This window comes from Motacilla alba, chromosome 8, assembly GCF_015832195.1.
Source record: "Motacilla alba alba isolate MOTALB_02 chromosome 8, Motacilla_alba_V1.0_pri, whole genome shotgun sequence".
Classification (NCBI taxonomy): Eukaryota; Metazoa; Chordata; class Aves; order Passeriformes; family Motacillidae; genus Motacilla; species Motacilla alba.
In genome coordinates this window covers 28,112,718-28,129,060 of record NC_052023.1, presented here as the reverse complement: position 1 = coordinate 28,129,060, position 16,343 = coordinate 28,112,718, and the positions used below count along the sequence as shown (strand labels likewise).

Sequence of the window (16,343 nt, the reverse complement as noted above, 5' to 3'; positions counted from 1 at the left end):
CATGAGAGGTAAGCAAATAAACCAGAGGAAACAAGCTCTCAGTGGCCTCTGAAGTAAATAATGGAGCCACCAATGAGACTGGCACTGCTGTGGGTGAGGAGCATCACCTGCCCTTAGCTTACACCACTGTGTGGTTTCTGGAAGAGGCCAGCAGCACCTGTGACAATGCAGTCAGTGGCCAGTCTGTGCCAGCTGGTGCTTTGCAGTACCTGCTCTAGACTGGGAGGTCTCAGGGAGAGGGAAGGAAAGTTGGCTCTTCCCAGAGACCATGTCCCACTGGACTGCCCACCTCCCTTTTCCATCCTTCATGCTGCATCAGTTCCTCTCAGAGAAAGAACATGAGCTACTGAGGAGATGGCCCAGTGTGGACTTGGTGTGACTGCTCTTATTTTGGAGAGGGAGCCAATGGTCACCTCAGGAAGAGAAGACCAGACTCACCAGTGTTAACCCTTGCAGGCACTTGATTTAAAACTCCCTCAGATGGAGTATTTCTCAGAAAAACAGAGACATTTTTGACAGCTCTGGCTGTGTATTTGTGTGTTGTTGGCAGGGTAGCATTGCTGCAGGATGACCCTATTTAAAATCTAACCATCTGAGACAATGCTAATGACAAGAGGCAAAAACCCAAAGAGAAAACAAAGACAAGGGTAAGGAGTTCTGCTGCACAGAAAACTCTTGGGAGTGAAGGAAAGAGGCTAGAGGAAGAGCAATGCTCTTAGTCAGAACCATCCCATGCCCACTTGGGAGGCACTAAAAGGATAAACAAACTTCCCACACTGCCTGCAAACCCAGACCTACCCACTTTACAAGACATAAAACTGCACACAGGAGAGTAGCCTAGAAAGGCATTCCAGTAAAGGCTTCTTTCCAGAACTAGGGCTGGAGGGCTTGTCCCAGGACCAGGGCACTGCTCCCTCTGAGTGCAGCAGCAACTGGGAGCCATGGCATCTCCCCAGCACAGACCTGTGTATGAACCCACTGCTAACAACCCCTTCATTGCATAATGAGACCGTCTGTTTCCACCTTTCAGAGAGACACTAATCTGTGAGTGAGCCTTCCCTCTTGTCTCACAAAAGCGTCTTCCTTTCAGCAGTCTCAAAGAACCATCTCTTTCCAAGGTTTCTGAACACTCAGTATGTTGCTGTGCTGAAGGGAGCACCCTTATCCTCACCCACCCTATCCCACCATTATCCTCACCCACCCTTATCCTCACTCACTCTCTCTCTGGGGCCTCCAATGAGCACTAAGGGAGGGCTTTCCTCTGCAGGAGCTGTGCTCTCTTCCCAAGCTGTTGCATGTGCCAGGACATGCTCAACTCTCACAGATTCTGCAAACCAGTGCAAAACTGAGACTTCGGTTGAAGCCATTTGTAAAAGTTTGCCTTATCTGTCACCTCCTGATATTTATACAGCCTCAGGGTTAATACCAGCACAAGAACACTTTACTCCTTCCTTCAGCAGTGCTGACTTCCACTTTAAGTACTCCTTAACACCTTGGTCCTCCAGAGGCACTAGAGATGCCCTGGCAGGCTTCCTCTCAAAAATATTTTCCCCCTATTCCCTCATTTGGCTACAATGTCCATTGTTTAAAAGATATCTTCTTACTTCTATGGATTTACTTTCATGTGTTACTTAAGCCCACCGTATTTTTTAGTCTTCTTTTGAAGATTTTTGCACTGAGCTTTTCATCTTTGATCAATCTTTATTTGTCAGCATTTTAACCCCACTAGTTTCTCCTTTAATGTTTTCCTATTTTATTTAGCCCTTACCTTTGAACTGCGGCATTTCAAGTTGCAGGCACTTACTGGTAAAATTAATTTAACCACTGGACTTAACTCTTATTTTCAAGAGGCAACATCATGTTTGCATTGACATGGACCTTGCCCATCACCCAGTATCACTTGTATTCTGGTGTTAAAGTGTGTCACTGATTTAAGACTGAAGGCCAGCGTGAGCCTGTATTCCCTTACAGCTGGAATGTCTTTATAGCTTGGACGGTCTCCAAAGAGTGAGCTGAATTTTCCACCTGTCTAACTTGGGTACATAAAGTTACCTCATTTATTTAGATACTGCAATCAGCTCTTGCTCGTCGAAGCGTGTTTTTAACACCATCTTCTGTCTGTGTGGGGTGAGCTCTCCTGCCCATGAGCTTCTGTGATTCAATGCATGTGTCAGCTAACGAGGAAAGCACTGCAGAGCCTGTCTGAACAGCGTGCTAATAAAGAGAGATGGCCCTACAAACATTTCTGTCTCCCAGCTACAGCAGCAGGAGATTTACAGCTTTCATGTGCAAGTCCTACTCTGATACAGGGGTGCCTCCTTTCCCAGGGAGAGGGGCAGCTGGGGCTGGCAGGCATTTCTTCATCCACATTCACCCAGAAGGTGCTTGTGCTAGATGGGGATATGGCACAGCCTGCTCCTCTGGAGCTGCTATAGACTCAGGCAGGATGGAGGGAGATGATTTACTTCACAAAGTGGGGAATGATGAAAAATGTCGTCCTTCAGGAACTCAGGATGTGTTTTTCAAACAGTTTCCAAGCTCAGAAGATGCCCAGGAAGCACAGCAGGAAGCACCAGGGGTGAGGTGGGCTTTATGAAGAGGTGAGGGAAGACCCAGGATCTGAGGAGCAGGGAAAAGCCTCCCAGCCCTGATGGCAGGAGCCTCCTTAGAGACTAACCCAAACACTCCAACAGGCCCTCTCAGACTGCTGTGTTTTCACCAGTCTCTAGGTTTACTCAGTGATGTTCTCAAGACAGAACTCATAAATGTGAACCTCCTCTACCAGCTCTGTTGCAGCTTTTCATGTTTTTACGGGGTGAGCTCATTATGGGTAATTATGCTTCAGATCACTGCAGAAATAGTTACCAGAGTTGGCCCGTGTCTCACAAACATAAAACTGTTTGCCACCTATAATTTCACACCGAGAGGAATTATATAATCTTGAATTTACAGCATTTGAAGATATATTAAGGCAGATTGGCAGGGCTGGAGGCTAGAATTACAGCATGCTGCACATAGCACAACATAGCCAGGATGGCAACAGCAACCTCACAGACTGGGGTGAAAGTTCCCTCTTTGCTTTGCAGCACAGCTCTCAGCACCATGCTCCCTGTGAACCTTGGGAGAGCACACATCCATGGCAGCACCAGCATGCAGGGCTAACAACCAACCAGGAGACACACACAAGCTCAGTTCAAACCAACTCTGCAACTCCACACTGGCATCCGTGCTGCCGGCCTATGGCACGGGCTTCTTTTTCATTCTACTTTGTGTATTTTACAGAAGTGTGTCATTCCTATGGAAAAAAAATCGGCAACAACTCGACCCTGGCATTGGAAATATTAAATACGAAGTCCAATTAATTCATGACTAATTCTCTGTCCCCTTGGCGAACGGCGCGTTCCCAAAATGCCATCTGCAGCACTACCCTGTCTGAACAGGGAGCACGCTGGGGCTTGGCCTGCTCCAGCAAAACCCATGAGATACTCTTTTCTGTATTAATTAAGAGGCAAAAGGCACTGAAGATCCTCTGAAATAACCTTCCTGTTCTTTCAAATGCATAAAAATAGATTACTCATTTAGTAATTTAGGTAAACAGCTCGTTATGAAAACTCATTAGGGAATAAGACTTCATGATTTCATTTCTTGTTCGTTTCCTGTCTAAATAAATAAACATGAACTCAAGTGACACAGATTCCATTACTTTTGTGCACAGATTCTTGAATGATATCTTTCTTACTTTTTAAAATAATTTAATCTCCTTTCTGTCAAAGACAACGTATTAACAAACATAGCTGAGGAGAGCAAAGTCTTTCAAAGGCAACAAAAGCAGTTGAAAACTTCTATTTAGGGTTTAATCTAGGCAATGATCAATTCTGATTCAAAGAAATGTAGGAAAGTCTGAGGGAATATTTTGTTTTGACAAACTGCACTTCTACATGACTTTGAGAACAGAAACGTGAATAGCAGCATCTTACAAGATTACTAAAACCTGTTGTTAAAATTCCTTGTTAAACAACGTTCTGCCATCACTTCAATCCTGACCTCTGCAGCACAGCTTTACACGAGCACGGGAGCAGACGTACAGCTCTGACATTGGAAAATCCTCCTAATCACAGGAGAACCACAGTAATGGTGCTGGCCCGTGGCTGCACACAGGACACTGCAGGCAGTCCCTGTGTCCCAGCCCAGGCTCAGCAACCAGCTGCTGCAGTGAGGTCTAATCATGGCTCTGACTATTCCTTCCTCAGAGACTTTTATTCCTCAGCTGGCAGCTCAAGAAGCGAAAGAATGGCAGTTTCAAAAGGACTGGAATGACAGCATTGGAGACATTCTTAGATGCATTTCCCTACATCCTGTTTAGAGAACCTGACGGACTCCCAGCGACTTTCCTGAAAACCCTCAGCAGTCACCCTTCTTTCCTCTCCCATCTAGGTTCTAATCCCACATACACAACTTCCAGAGCCTTCTGGTCACGCACTACAGCTTGTAAAGCTGTGTTGAGTTCTCGGCACCTTCTGTTAAATGCAGATAAAAAGCAGAAGCACTGAGGGAAGTATCTCTGTAGCTCATGCTTGTGCAGCCAAGAGTTGTGTCCTCTACACCTGGTAGAGTGGCATGAGCTTCCCAGCCTGGTGCCAGGGACAGCAGCTGTGAGAGGGAGCCATGGGTACCACGACTTGGCTTTTAGGAACAGGGAAAACAATGAGGGACAACAGCTATGGACAGCAGGGACCATCACCCTCCTGGAAACTGCTCTGGAGCTATCCAAAGCCAGAAAGAGGCTTCCCAAAATGTCAAGCAGTAACCTTCAGGGAAGGCAGCTGCTGTTTAGTCAGATACGTGTTATTTTACACCTTCCTCAATGACTGACTGTGAATTCTGTTTCTTGCTCTGAAAAAAGGAAACAGCATCTTTTGTTTGCTTGACCCTGAAAGGCAGGGGAAGTTGAAGACTTTATTTATTCAACCCTAAGACATGGGAACTTACAGACCATTGTCACTTCCCCAAGAGCTTTTGTTTTTATTTTCCTCCTCAGCCTGTGTGGGTTCTGTTTGCCTTACAGATTTTTCACAGACAGTTTGCTACCAGCCTGGGACATCTGTGACTTGCTTGCACATGGCTGTCAGCTGAAGGGGGGTTCTTTGTAGCTGCATGCAAATAATTATGCTGCTTGATGGCAGAAATCGCTCCGGTTTTGATCAAAAAGCCTTACCACTAGATTTTTTTTCCGCCTTTTTAATTAGAATGTATATTATTTCAGAGCACTTTTGAAGTCTGTTACCTCAGTATGATGACGGATGGCAAGAAGGAAAGCTGATGGAACTGCTCAAGAATCAGAAATTGGCCAACACAACAGAGCACATGGACTCTGCTGAAGTCGGCACTCCATCCCATTTCTGCCTCTGGGAGATTATTTTGCTGTTGGATTTCACGACAAAAAGCAACCCTTAGGAGAAGAGGGCTCCTTTAGAAGGTTAAGGAGGGTCAGGTTATCGAGGGTCACACAAACAGCTATCTCAAAGGCAGACTGAAGACCAGCCCCACTGAACTTCATCAGACTAAGGGCCTATCCAGAATATTTATAAAAAATTCAAAACTCTCTCTGTCATGGCTGCTAATTCCAAGAAAATGAGCCTTAGATTTCACCAGGGGCTTTCTCATCAGGTCTCTCACTTTTGTTTTGGCCTAGAGCACAGACACCAACCCCCAGTTTAAAGAAAGTGAATGATGGAAAAGCTTTCACATACAGGGAACTGTTTTGCACAGGGATCCTAAGAAGAAAAAAGGCCTTTTTGGTCTCTGTGTTGCTGCTAAGGCCACTGGTGAGTACACACCTGTACAGACACTTAGAGCTGCTCCTACCAAGAGCAAGTGCAAGCTGTGAGAGTCCCTCACCTAATCCCAGGGAGAACTGAAAGTTCATTCCCAGTGCATTCCTGAAAGTGGTTTCTTGGGCCAAACACTGAACTGGCTCTGTGCACTGCCTGTCCTCACTCCTGTGTGCTGCACAGAGCAGCAGTCCTGCTGGGCTGGGCTGCAGAGCTGCAGGCACGCTGCAGACACAGAAGGCTTGTGCTCAGGGTGGGCAGAGTGGCTCAGCCACGCTGTTCTCTATAGGTTACTTGGATCCAAAGATCCATGTTGCAACCCGCTGCAGTTAAATAAATAGAGGGCTAATGGCAGATGGTTTCACTTAAACTTCAAGAAAGGCACCGCCTATATGTCAATTTGGAATTGCTGCAATGAGCCAACAACATTCCGAATTAAAATAAAAGCAAATTTAGGAATGAAACCTACTGAAGTTTTAACTGGTCTCAAGTGCATAGTTAGATTTCTAAAATAATAGCTGCAATCCAGCATAACAAACACGACTTGCTTGAAAACAAAAGCCTGAGTTTCACTGTAGATTGCAGTTTTCATTCCCATGGGAAACTGCAAGATATTTCTTCTTGGAGTAACTTCTCAGGAAGGCACACCAATGGTGCCTCCAAAACCACATAGAGTAGGACCAGGACTGCCCAGGCCTGCGTTTTTTCGTCCAGGTTTACCAAGGCTGAGGCCCTTGGGCAGCATCAGGCAGATTTTCTGTGAGTATTGCATGTGGTGACAAATGCTGGTGCTGTGACACCGGGCAGAGGCAGGTCAGATTTGGGCATGGCTGGCTGCAGGGGCCAAGGGCAGAGCTGTACCACGGGACAGCAGCCAGCAGGGACGTGGCACAAGGGCAAAGGACTGCCAGAGCATCTGGGGAGGCAGAAAAGGAAGAACTACCAGCAAGCATTGACTGTGAACTGGGGAATGGCCCAGCAAGCTTGGAAAGCTAGGGAAAGCTCCCTATGACCAGGGAGGAAGAAGGAAAAGGGAGTAGGAGGTGGAGGATTACCATGTAATAATGTATAACAAGTTCCTATACTTTAAAAAGAAATTAAACTTACACATGTTTAACATATTTTAACATATTAAACTTATTTTAATAGGCAAGTATGTTTCTGTGCACCTGCACAGTGAGGCTCTGCTTCTATCTAATGCTCTCTGAGGGGCATGGGTGACTCAGGCTGACCATGAGAAGGAGCACATGGCACACTACAAGGTAATGGCCGTTTTTACTCTTTTCCAGCATAGAGCAACTGAATACTTGAAAGCAAGTTTTTATCTGGAAAATTAATAACACGCTGCTATTGCCTTGTACAAGAACCCCTTTTAAACTTGGATCTTACTGACTGCACACACGTGCCTGGGCACATCAATGACAAGACTGTCTGTTGACATTTGTCACTACCTCACAGCACAAGGACTGCCACCTTCCTCCCAGAAAAACTCTTCAGGCTGTAACCTGTCGGGTCTCACCCCCAGATTGGGGTGACCCCAAAAGATGGAAAAGTCTCTCCTCCAACCCGTGCCTTCAAAGAAAGACTCAGTAGTCCTCTGTTGTCCAGTCTCAAGGTTGTTTATTGTTGGTTATCTAAAAGATTCTTCTCCTGAGCTGCTGTGGCCCGTTCAGCAGGTCAGACAAAGGCACACTGCCCTCCCAGGGGGCTGGTGCCATCTTTTATATCACACATTACGTGTTACATGTTTATACCTTTTCCCCAATGCCTACTATCTATATTGAATGGTGACTTTCTACTCTAAACCAATCTGTGAGTGCCAACATCACCAAAGACATGGAGGCTAGGAAGGAGAAAGAAGGAGGACAGGGCACACCCAAATCCCTCCATCTTAGAACCCCTGACCCCCATGTACAAAACTTGGACCCCTGTGTACAAGGCTTAAACCCCCCTGTACAGCACTCAAAAATCCTTCCTTTCACTTCGTGACTACTGCTACTACAATACCTAAACTTGTGTGTGTGGCTTGTAATTCTTCATACAGAGTTGGTAATTTGCTCCATGGGCTAAGATCAAAACCCCACGTGCGTCTCTGGCTGCATGCCAGGGTCTCAGAGCCCCCTGCCAGCCGCCCTGGCCATCCAGGACACCCAGAGGGATGTCCTGGGTTCCCACAGTAACCTTGACTCTACTTTCTACACTCGTGAAAACTGCCAGATCAGTCTTGCTGAGCCATGGAGGACAGCACTGGACAACTCATTCCACTCTGTACTCACTGTCCACACCTGCTCTCTGTCCCTGCAGCCAGTGGTGGGAATGGCTCAAGCCAGCTAAAGGCAGTCTCTAGTGGGCCTCAGGAGGCACCAGAACAATCTAAGTGTGACCAGAAAAGGATGACTGTCTGCTGGGAAAAGACTGTCCAAGGAGTTCAAAGGGCTGGTTCTCAACTGCCCTGTCAAGTACTTCATCTTTGGAAACAGTGTCATGGGTAAACTTGAGTACACAGTAAAAGACCCCGCAGAAGCAAGCAATGAAGTTCTGAAAAAACTTCAAAACAAAGACCCCCTTCACTTGTATTCCTGTCATCTCCTCTGCCAGAGCTGTGGCAGTGAAAAAGAAGGGCAAGGAAGTGGCAGTAGAAAAGGTGTCCCTTCTTGCACAGAGATCTGGCTGAGGCACAAGGAAAGAGGGGACACGTTCTTACACTGAAAGTTTTGCCAATTTCTCCAAAGGAGACTCGTCCTTTCCCGGCAGCCAACTCTCTGCAGGTGCACAAAGAATTAAGGTGGGCTTAAAAGAACAGCAGAGAGCTGGGAGGAAAGCTTTGTTGTCAGCTAACTCCCAGATGCTTGTGCAGATCGACTCCAGTCCCCACAGAGGCAGAACAGCGTGGAGAAGCAATTTTCTCAAAGGACAGAAATGGGTTCTTCTCCAGACAGAACATTTTAGGGAATCATTTCCTATGGTTATCAAAAGTCAAACTGAAAATCTAAAATCTTGATTCTTCTCCTGAGCTGCTTGATGTGGTCTCCCGTTCAGCAGGTCAGACAAACTGGCACACATTGGATTTTGATGCCCTCCCAGGGGGCTGGTGCCAGTGATAAATCTTTTGATATCACACAGAAAAGGACTTTTGTACGTGTTAAACATGTTCCTAGGACAGCTGTACTTTCTCCCCAACGCCTACTATCTATATTGAATGGTGACTTTCTACTCTAAACCAATCTGTGAGTGCCAACATCCTGACCAGGCAGCGCTGAGAGGTCCCACTCACACTGAGTGTTGTATAACAGCGTGTTAAACAGCAGAGGAGGGCCAGGGAAGGCAGTCAGCATCCTAACAAACCAGCGAGGCCAAGGAATTTGCCCTGCTAAGCAAGCGTAGGAGGAACCCAAATGAGGAGATGAGGACAGTCTCCATGGGCTCTGTGAGCCACCAAGTTAGAGAGGTTAAATCCCATTCGTGTAACCCTTAATCAGCCGGGTACAAATCACCAGGACGGGATGGCACCCTCCCCGTCCCTGAAGGAGCCAGAATGCACAACTGCTGGCCAAGTCCCCACCCCTCCTCAAAGTCTGGGTGACCAAGCATGGGAGGTCTGCCAGTACTCCAGCTCCAACGGGGACCCTGGCAACTAAACCCCAGCAATGATCAGTTGGACTTCTTTTGCAAAGCTGTAATGACAGACATTTGGCCTAAGTTTGCTTTTCATGTATGAGTCAGTCACATCTCTTTGAAACTGTTCTCTTATCGTTCCCTTACTTCTTTTGCACTCACCATTGATGTTTACAGCTGGCAGCACTATAGACATCTTTGGTCTCCTGGTCTTGTTATGTGTGGTGGCTGGCAGTAGCAGGTGGTCCTGGAAAACAGCAGAAAAGATGTGTTAAATCTACTCTCAAAGCAGAGATCTGGGAAAATGCCTTTCCACTCCCTCTTACTGGCATTCCACACTGAACTGTTTACAACAGCTCAGAAAATTCATATTGTTGAGGGAGTCTTCCAAAAGTCACAGCAATTGCTCATGCTGTGTAACCAAGAAGAAATCCCTATTGCATGCAGCAGAATATGAAAAAGCCTTGATCATGTGGAATGAGATGGAAACTACTATTAAGCCCTCATTCAACAGAGTGCTTATGTATATGATTAAAGTAATTTAACTTGACTTCAATGATATTTAAACATATGTTTAAGGACCTTGCTGAATTGAAGCTTTTACTTGCACAGCTGTTTACTTTCTGTGTATGCCGTCCTGCTCTGTGAAGCTCTACACCACATGCCTGGTGCAGCAGGACTGCACTGCTCAGAGCCGGGCTGGCTGTGAAACACAAGCTCTGCTGACAGCACCTCCCAGGGAAGCTGGATGGTGAAGCTGTGCTTTAGCATCTGATCTCTCCTGGGCACTGCTGGAAGGCAGCAGTGACTGCCCTGGTTCTGACAGTGGAAGCTGCATCTGCAGGAAAGAGACCTGCTCTGGATACAGACCTGGCCTGCAAGGAGAAGCACAGCCTTTTTCAGGGCTCTTTAGCTGTGCTGAACTCCAGCTGCTCAACTTGCAGCCTGGAAAAATATGGTTCTTCCCTTATCAATGGAACTTAAAAGCTCTGGTCCAGGCATTTCCCATATTATTAAGCCAGTCGGATGCTCTCCTTTCATGCTTTCTCATGCTTTTCCCATACAAACATCTCATACTTTTGGGCGAGGTTATCTTTTTGGCAAACTGAATTAGGCTTCCTCCAGGACACAATAATTTATTAATGTCAGGGTAATTGTAATTTCGCCATTTTAAAATATAAACACTACAGTGTTATATGTAAGATTTGGGGAACTGAGTTACACACACAGTTAGGTGTTAAATATGTCAAGATATTCTGTAGCTACATTGCAGAAATATCACTTTCTTTCTTTTTTTCCCATCAAAAATTTCCCTCCCCCAAAACACCGAATGACTGACCATGAGAAGAAAACATTACTTAAATAAATGTCTGCAAAAAACATCTTGGTAACCAAAATTATAAAACCACTCTGGTATAATTCTCAGATCACATATGTAATTCCCATTTCACTTTTGAACCGCTTAAGATTAAGACAACATTCACTAAGACAATGAACCTTACATAAAAACTCTTCTTGAAATCCAACGTTCCCAAAGGAACAGGCCAAAGATAAGATGTCCATTAAATTACATTTTGTAACAATGCCCTCGTCACAATTTGATGACTATTTTTAGCAGACCTTAAAAAATGCTTATCCTGTTGGGTTTTTTTCCTTTTTTCAATGCTTCTGAGAGTCCACCACTACCTACCAAACCACAAGTACTGCACAGATGATCACCTGAGAGTCATTACAAGTAGCAACTGCTTTTTGCTAACCTATCTGAAGACTGGTGCATTAATCTATGCTGCCTTATACTGGCATCTTTATTTACTGTATGTACAAATTGTATTAAGAGCTACCACAAGGATTTCACAGTTGCATTCAAACCTGCTTTGGAGTTGCTGCACAACCTCCCAGTGATTCAACATCAACTCTGGAGAAAACAGACAAACAAAAAGCTCTAAACCCAGACTGCCACCAGGAGCTGATGTGCAAGGTGCACACATTGTCTGGAAGCTGCCCATCCACGAAGAGACGTTTTATAAATCTGGAATTGGTGAAATGCATCCATCTCTCTAATCATTGCTATCTTTCATATGCGTTGTGGCAATCAGCGCAAACTTGCAAAGTTACCTAACTGCCCTCATTCTGCACTGAAGCTGAAGGGTATGCTGTAGAATATCAGAGATTCTGACCACAGCTAGCCACCCACAACATTCTCAAGCCCAAAAGTCTTCAAGTAGTCCAAACCTTTTATTTGAAAGCAAAACATAATTAATTCTATGCCACAGAAATGAGTGTAGAGATTAGTGATTTGGAAGGTATCAGACATTTAGAAGCACTGTTTAGGCATTTCTAAAATGTCTTGTGCCATTCTGAAGGATGCTGATTTGCATCCCAGAGGGGGCTGTCACACTATCACTCATCCCTAATTTAAACAGCAGACAAAAAAACCCCCAGACAAACCTAAATTAAAATATTGTTTGTGATATTAACACATGGTATGAAACTGAAAATGAATAAAAGCAAATTTTGCAAGTCAGCATCTGGCTGAGGAGCATGAGTGTCAACCAGAGGCAGAATAAATCAGAACTATTACCCAACAACAGATGGCTTTGGCTTGAAGCAGGAGCTGCACTTAGACGACAGTTTAAACAGACTAAGCAGACCTGAGACTGCTGGCAGAATGACTGGAAAAATATCAGCCTGGAAAGAATATTTCAAATGAGATCCTTGCTTCAGCATTCTCATTTTGCTTTTGATCATCTCTGCAGTTGTGTGATACTGAAGCCAGATGAGATGGACAGATAGATATAGACACACATACTAAAAATCCAGCCACGAACACGTTACCTTAATTTAGTAAGTCCCAACAACACATGGGACTGCAACAAGGATTCTGAGGTTTCTTGTGTATCAGATCAGTGTTCTCAGGGCTCCAGCAGGGATAAAGCTTTAGAGCCTCATGGATCTCTACCCCTACAGCCAAATGGCAATGGAAATCCTGTCCCACTGTGCTAGAATATTCCAAAACTCCTGCTACTCCTGCAGCTTCAGTCCCAGTCTCATGACATGTGGTTTGGTACCTGAAGTCCCTCCTACCTAGATGCATGAAAATATGGAGAAGTTTTAGCTTTCATTTTCCTTTTTTTGTTAAAAAATTGGTTTTAACGCTCATAGTTTTAAGGAGGTAAACAGAACATCATCACTGCACACCATGAGGTTTCATTAAACAGAGGAAAAAAATGCTAGGCATGGGTCTTTTTGATTTAGTTTTGTTTCTTAAACTACCATCACTTCTAAGCTGGACTCTTGGCTTTTAAATTAAGAGAACTGGCAATAGTGCTTGTTTTGGCTTTTGCAGTGCCTATCCCATCAGCCACAGCACCTCCCAGGGAGCAGTCCTGCACCTCCCCAATTCCTGCTTCATTGTGTGACAGAAACACACAGGAATTAACCCTCGCAGTATGCCCACGAAGAGGGAAATATTCCAGGGAATGTTTGGAGGAGAGGTGCGGGCATTTCAGGGAAGCCTGCCCGACACGGGACACAAAGGAGTGGATTTCCAGCCCTGCAAGGCACGGCACTCTCAGCATGAGCTGTCCTTCCTCCCGTCCCAGGGGCTTCTCTCAGTCAAATCAATTCCCCCAGATTCTTCTTACCTTCCTAGTTGCTGTGCTTAGGTATGGATAAGTATTTTTCAAAAGGCTTTTCTGAGGTCTTAGTTAAGGACACTTGATTGAGATGTGCTTTGTTAGAGCATATTTAGCACATCTGCCTGTGTGAACGCTGCTGGTCATGCTGCCGCCGAGCCTCGGACCCCGCCGGGTGGCTTGGAGCATGTACCCTGCAAAGGACAGATGTGATCCACGCGGGAGCCCAGGCTCCAGGAACACAGCCCCCGCCTGACTTCCCACAAAGACTCTGTCAAGATGTCCCAGTGAGCCCTGCTCTTCATTAGGAGCTCCATATCCCTGACAAACCAAGGATAACCTTTTGCAAAAACAAGCGGCATTTGTTGCTCTGCAGCAATAAAAGCTCCGAGGAGACTGGATTAAAATACCAAAGGAAAACTTTAATGTGCTGTTCTGGTAATTTGCCTTGATGAGGAGATTTGATCTTTACCATGGCCTTGGAGACCTGCTCTGTGCTAGAATGTTGCAATAAAGGCAGTTGCCAGAGTAGAGGGGGCAACAGGAGCCAGGCATGCCAAAGGGCACTCTGTCACTCCGTCCAGCAGCTTCCCAAGGCTTCTTACAGCAAACAAACACTGGAGCTGGGCATTTTTTCATCTCTGCTTATGACTAAGAAGTCTCCCAGGGAATTGTGAGCCTCAACCTCTTCCAGCAGCCTGAATCTTCCCACTGTGGTTCCCATGCTACAGCCGCTGCCGACCAGGCTGAGCTGATGCCTCAGGTTTTAGCTTTTATATTTTTCATTTTCTGTACTGCTTTACCGCGTAGTTCTGAGCTTCCTCTCTTCACACAGTAGCTAGACAAAACAATTCCTTCCCGAGCTTGGGACCAAGGACAATCACCCAAATCTCAGGCCCAAGAGCACAAACAACGTGGGCCCAAGAGAGAAAAACAAGAAGGATAGGACTGCATGGGCTGAAGCTGGAATTGGACAATGAACTCCAATATAAAAATGGAGCAGAACTGATCAAAGTGAGAGACCCCATGAGTGTTTGTGCATTTTGTGACCATTTTGGGTCCATCTTGGGTGTAGCCCTGGCTGGGCTCTTGTGCTGCCCAAGGTGGATCCATTGAGGCCTTTATAAATCCCTACTTTATTCTTTAACTCTGTCTAACCTCTGTTCTAGGTCAGCCTTCTCAAGACATCAGAGGAGCTCCCCACATCCCACGGAGGGGCTGTTTTTCTTTAATGGCACAACTTTTGGCAGTTTTCAACACCTCCTGACAGCTTAAAACCTTATCTGTTCACTATCTGACCACACCTGGTGAGGGACAGAAAACAAGTGCTTTCTTGATCACACAAAAGTTGTGCATCAAATCCATGCACTCTCTTTTGACCCTATTTTTTCTGAACATCTTCAGGGATTTCGAGTCTGACATGACACTGGACTTTCTTTACAGGTATGCTTTTGACAATACAAAGAATGTGCAACAAAAATATGGTCTGCATGCCACTGCATGCCACTTCAGAGACTGATTTATAGTACAAATACTCCAAGGAGCTAGACTGCTTAAATCCCTGGGTTGACAGAGCCCCTGAGCCAGCTTGTTTCCCCACAAACTACAGACTTCACACTTTTAAAAAATTTCAGCATCGTTGTTTCCAGCTTTTTGCTGTTACCAGAGATGAGATGTGTCTGTCCTGTTCTCCCACACAGGCCACTGACCTGGCCCTGAGCAGCATCCCAGCCTTTGGCACACAATTCCTGGCCAAGAAATGGTACCTGAGAAGTTCATTCTCAGGAATCCAGGGCTGGATGTCAGCAGCTCTCCGAACACCAAAGGAGGCTGCTCCTCAGGAAAGAGAACTCACCAGGGTGCACTCAGAGCCAAGAGGCTGATCCTCATCCACCCCAGCAGTTCCCAACAGTGCAAAGCACAGAGCACAAAGCAGGATGTAAAAGGGAGTCAGGCCTTGGCATTTCTGGTTTTCTCCTGCACTACAAAAAGGACGTGTATGGACGTTTACAAATTTGCAGAGGAAATGGCTGTATAATTTCATTATTGATTCATTTGGGAGATGGCAAGCATACAGTGCCCTGAGGTTACACCACACTGGATGCAGCACTGGTCCATCTGAAAATGCCAGAAGTTCCTGAAACACTGCCTTCACCATCAGTGGATGCTAAACATTTCTGACCCTTATATCTGAAAAGCATAGGGATGTTTTTGAGAATAGAAAAAAAACAAAAAACAAGAGAGGAAACCAATTAAAACTTCTGCACAAACTGTGACTCATAGCCACCACTCCTGCTCATCATACCAGAAACTTAGTAAAGCTGGCTTGTTTCTAAAGTTGATCTGGTGAGTTTGATTTTTTTGTTTGTTTTTTCTTTTTGTTTTTTTGTTTGTTTGTTTGGTTCCTGAGGGTTTTTTTTTAAAGGTAGACCTTAGAAATTCAAGGAGACTTACTTACCTCATCATGGATGCTTACAGGGAATCCATGACATGAAGAGTATGGGAGCAAGTGAAAAATGGGATAATGACTGCAAGGAACCCACAGAAAACCCACAATAAAATTTCACAAGGTATCAGCCTCTCTGCAGCAGCTCTCGGCAGCACATCCTGAGAGCAGCTTCACCACTTTGAGTTTAACAATGCCATTTAACTTAATTTGAAGTTGTACAAGTTCTACCTATGTTAATCTTTATGTTAGCCAGCACACATTAACACAGTTTGAGTCTGCAGCACATTTAAAGAAGAGAGTTTGTAATTGAGAATTCAACCCCTAATCATAGCATTTAACTGCTTTTCTAGGTTTTAAGGGACGGGGAGAAGATTGTCCCAGAACAAGAAAGCTCCAAAAAGTAGTGAGAATAGAGATTATTTTTCTGCTTTCATTTTTGCCAGAATTGCTCCTTTTCACCCTAGTGCTGTTTCAATCCCTGTATTTCTATGCACATGTGGTTTTTACAGCCTATTCTTTGCACACAGTGATGGAATGAAGTGATGAGATATGATTTTTATTTAAGTGTTTTACCAGAAATAGCTCAATCCCACAGTCAGTTAAATGTCCTCTAGTGTAAGATTACACCTTTCTGCCATTCCCAGACAAATTTTCATAAATAAAACCTAACTGCTTTTTGGAACAAGTTCTAGTCACTGTCCCAGCTGAAGAAGGAGTTGCTATCCAGTTTAGCTCCCACATGAGAGACCTTTTAATGAAGAAGTCTTTAGTGCCTTTTATTGTAAATTGTGCTACTGCCAGATGTGATATGGG

The 16,343-nt window shown here is 45.1% G+C and overlaps 1 protein-coding gene across 2 annotated transcripts in view; it reads right to left on the bottom strand.

Annotated features, from left to right (window-relative positions):
• The window catches only part of ATF6 (activating transcription factor 6), a 77,463-nt gene that overhangs the window by 8,131 nt on the left and 52,989 nt on the right, over positions 1–16,343 (bottom strand). For both annotated transcript variants that reach the window (XM_038145061.1, XM_038145060.1), the window contains exon 15: positions 9,609–9,693. In XM_038145061.1, coding sequence (XP_038000989.1) covers positions 9,609–9,693 — 85 coding nt within the window. The remainder of the gene's footprint in view (positions 1–9,608; positions 9,694–16,343) is intronic.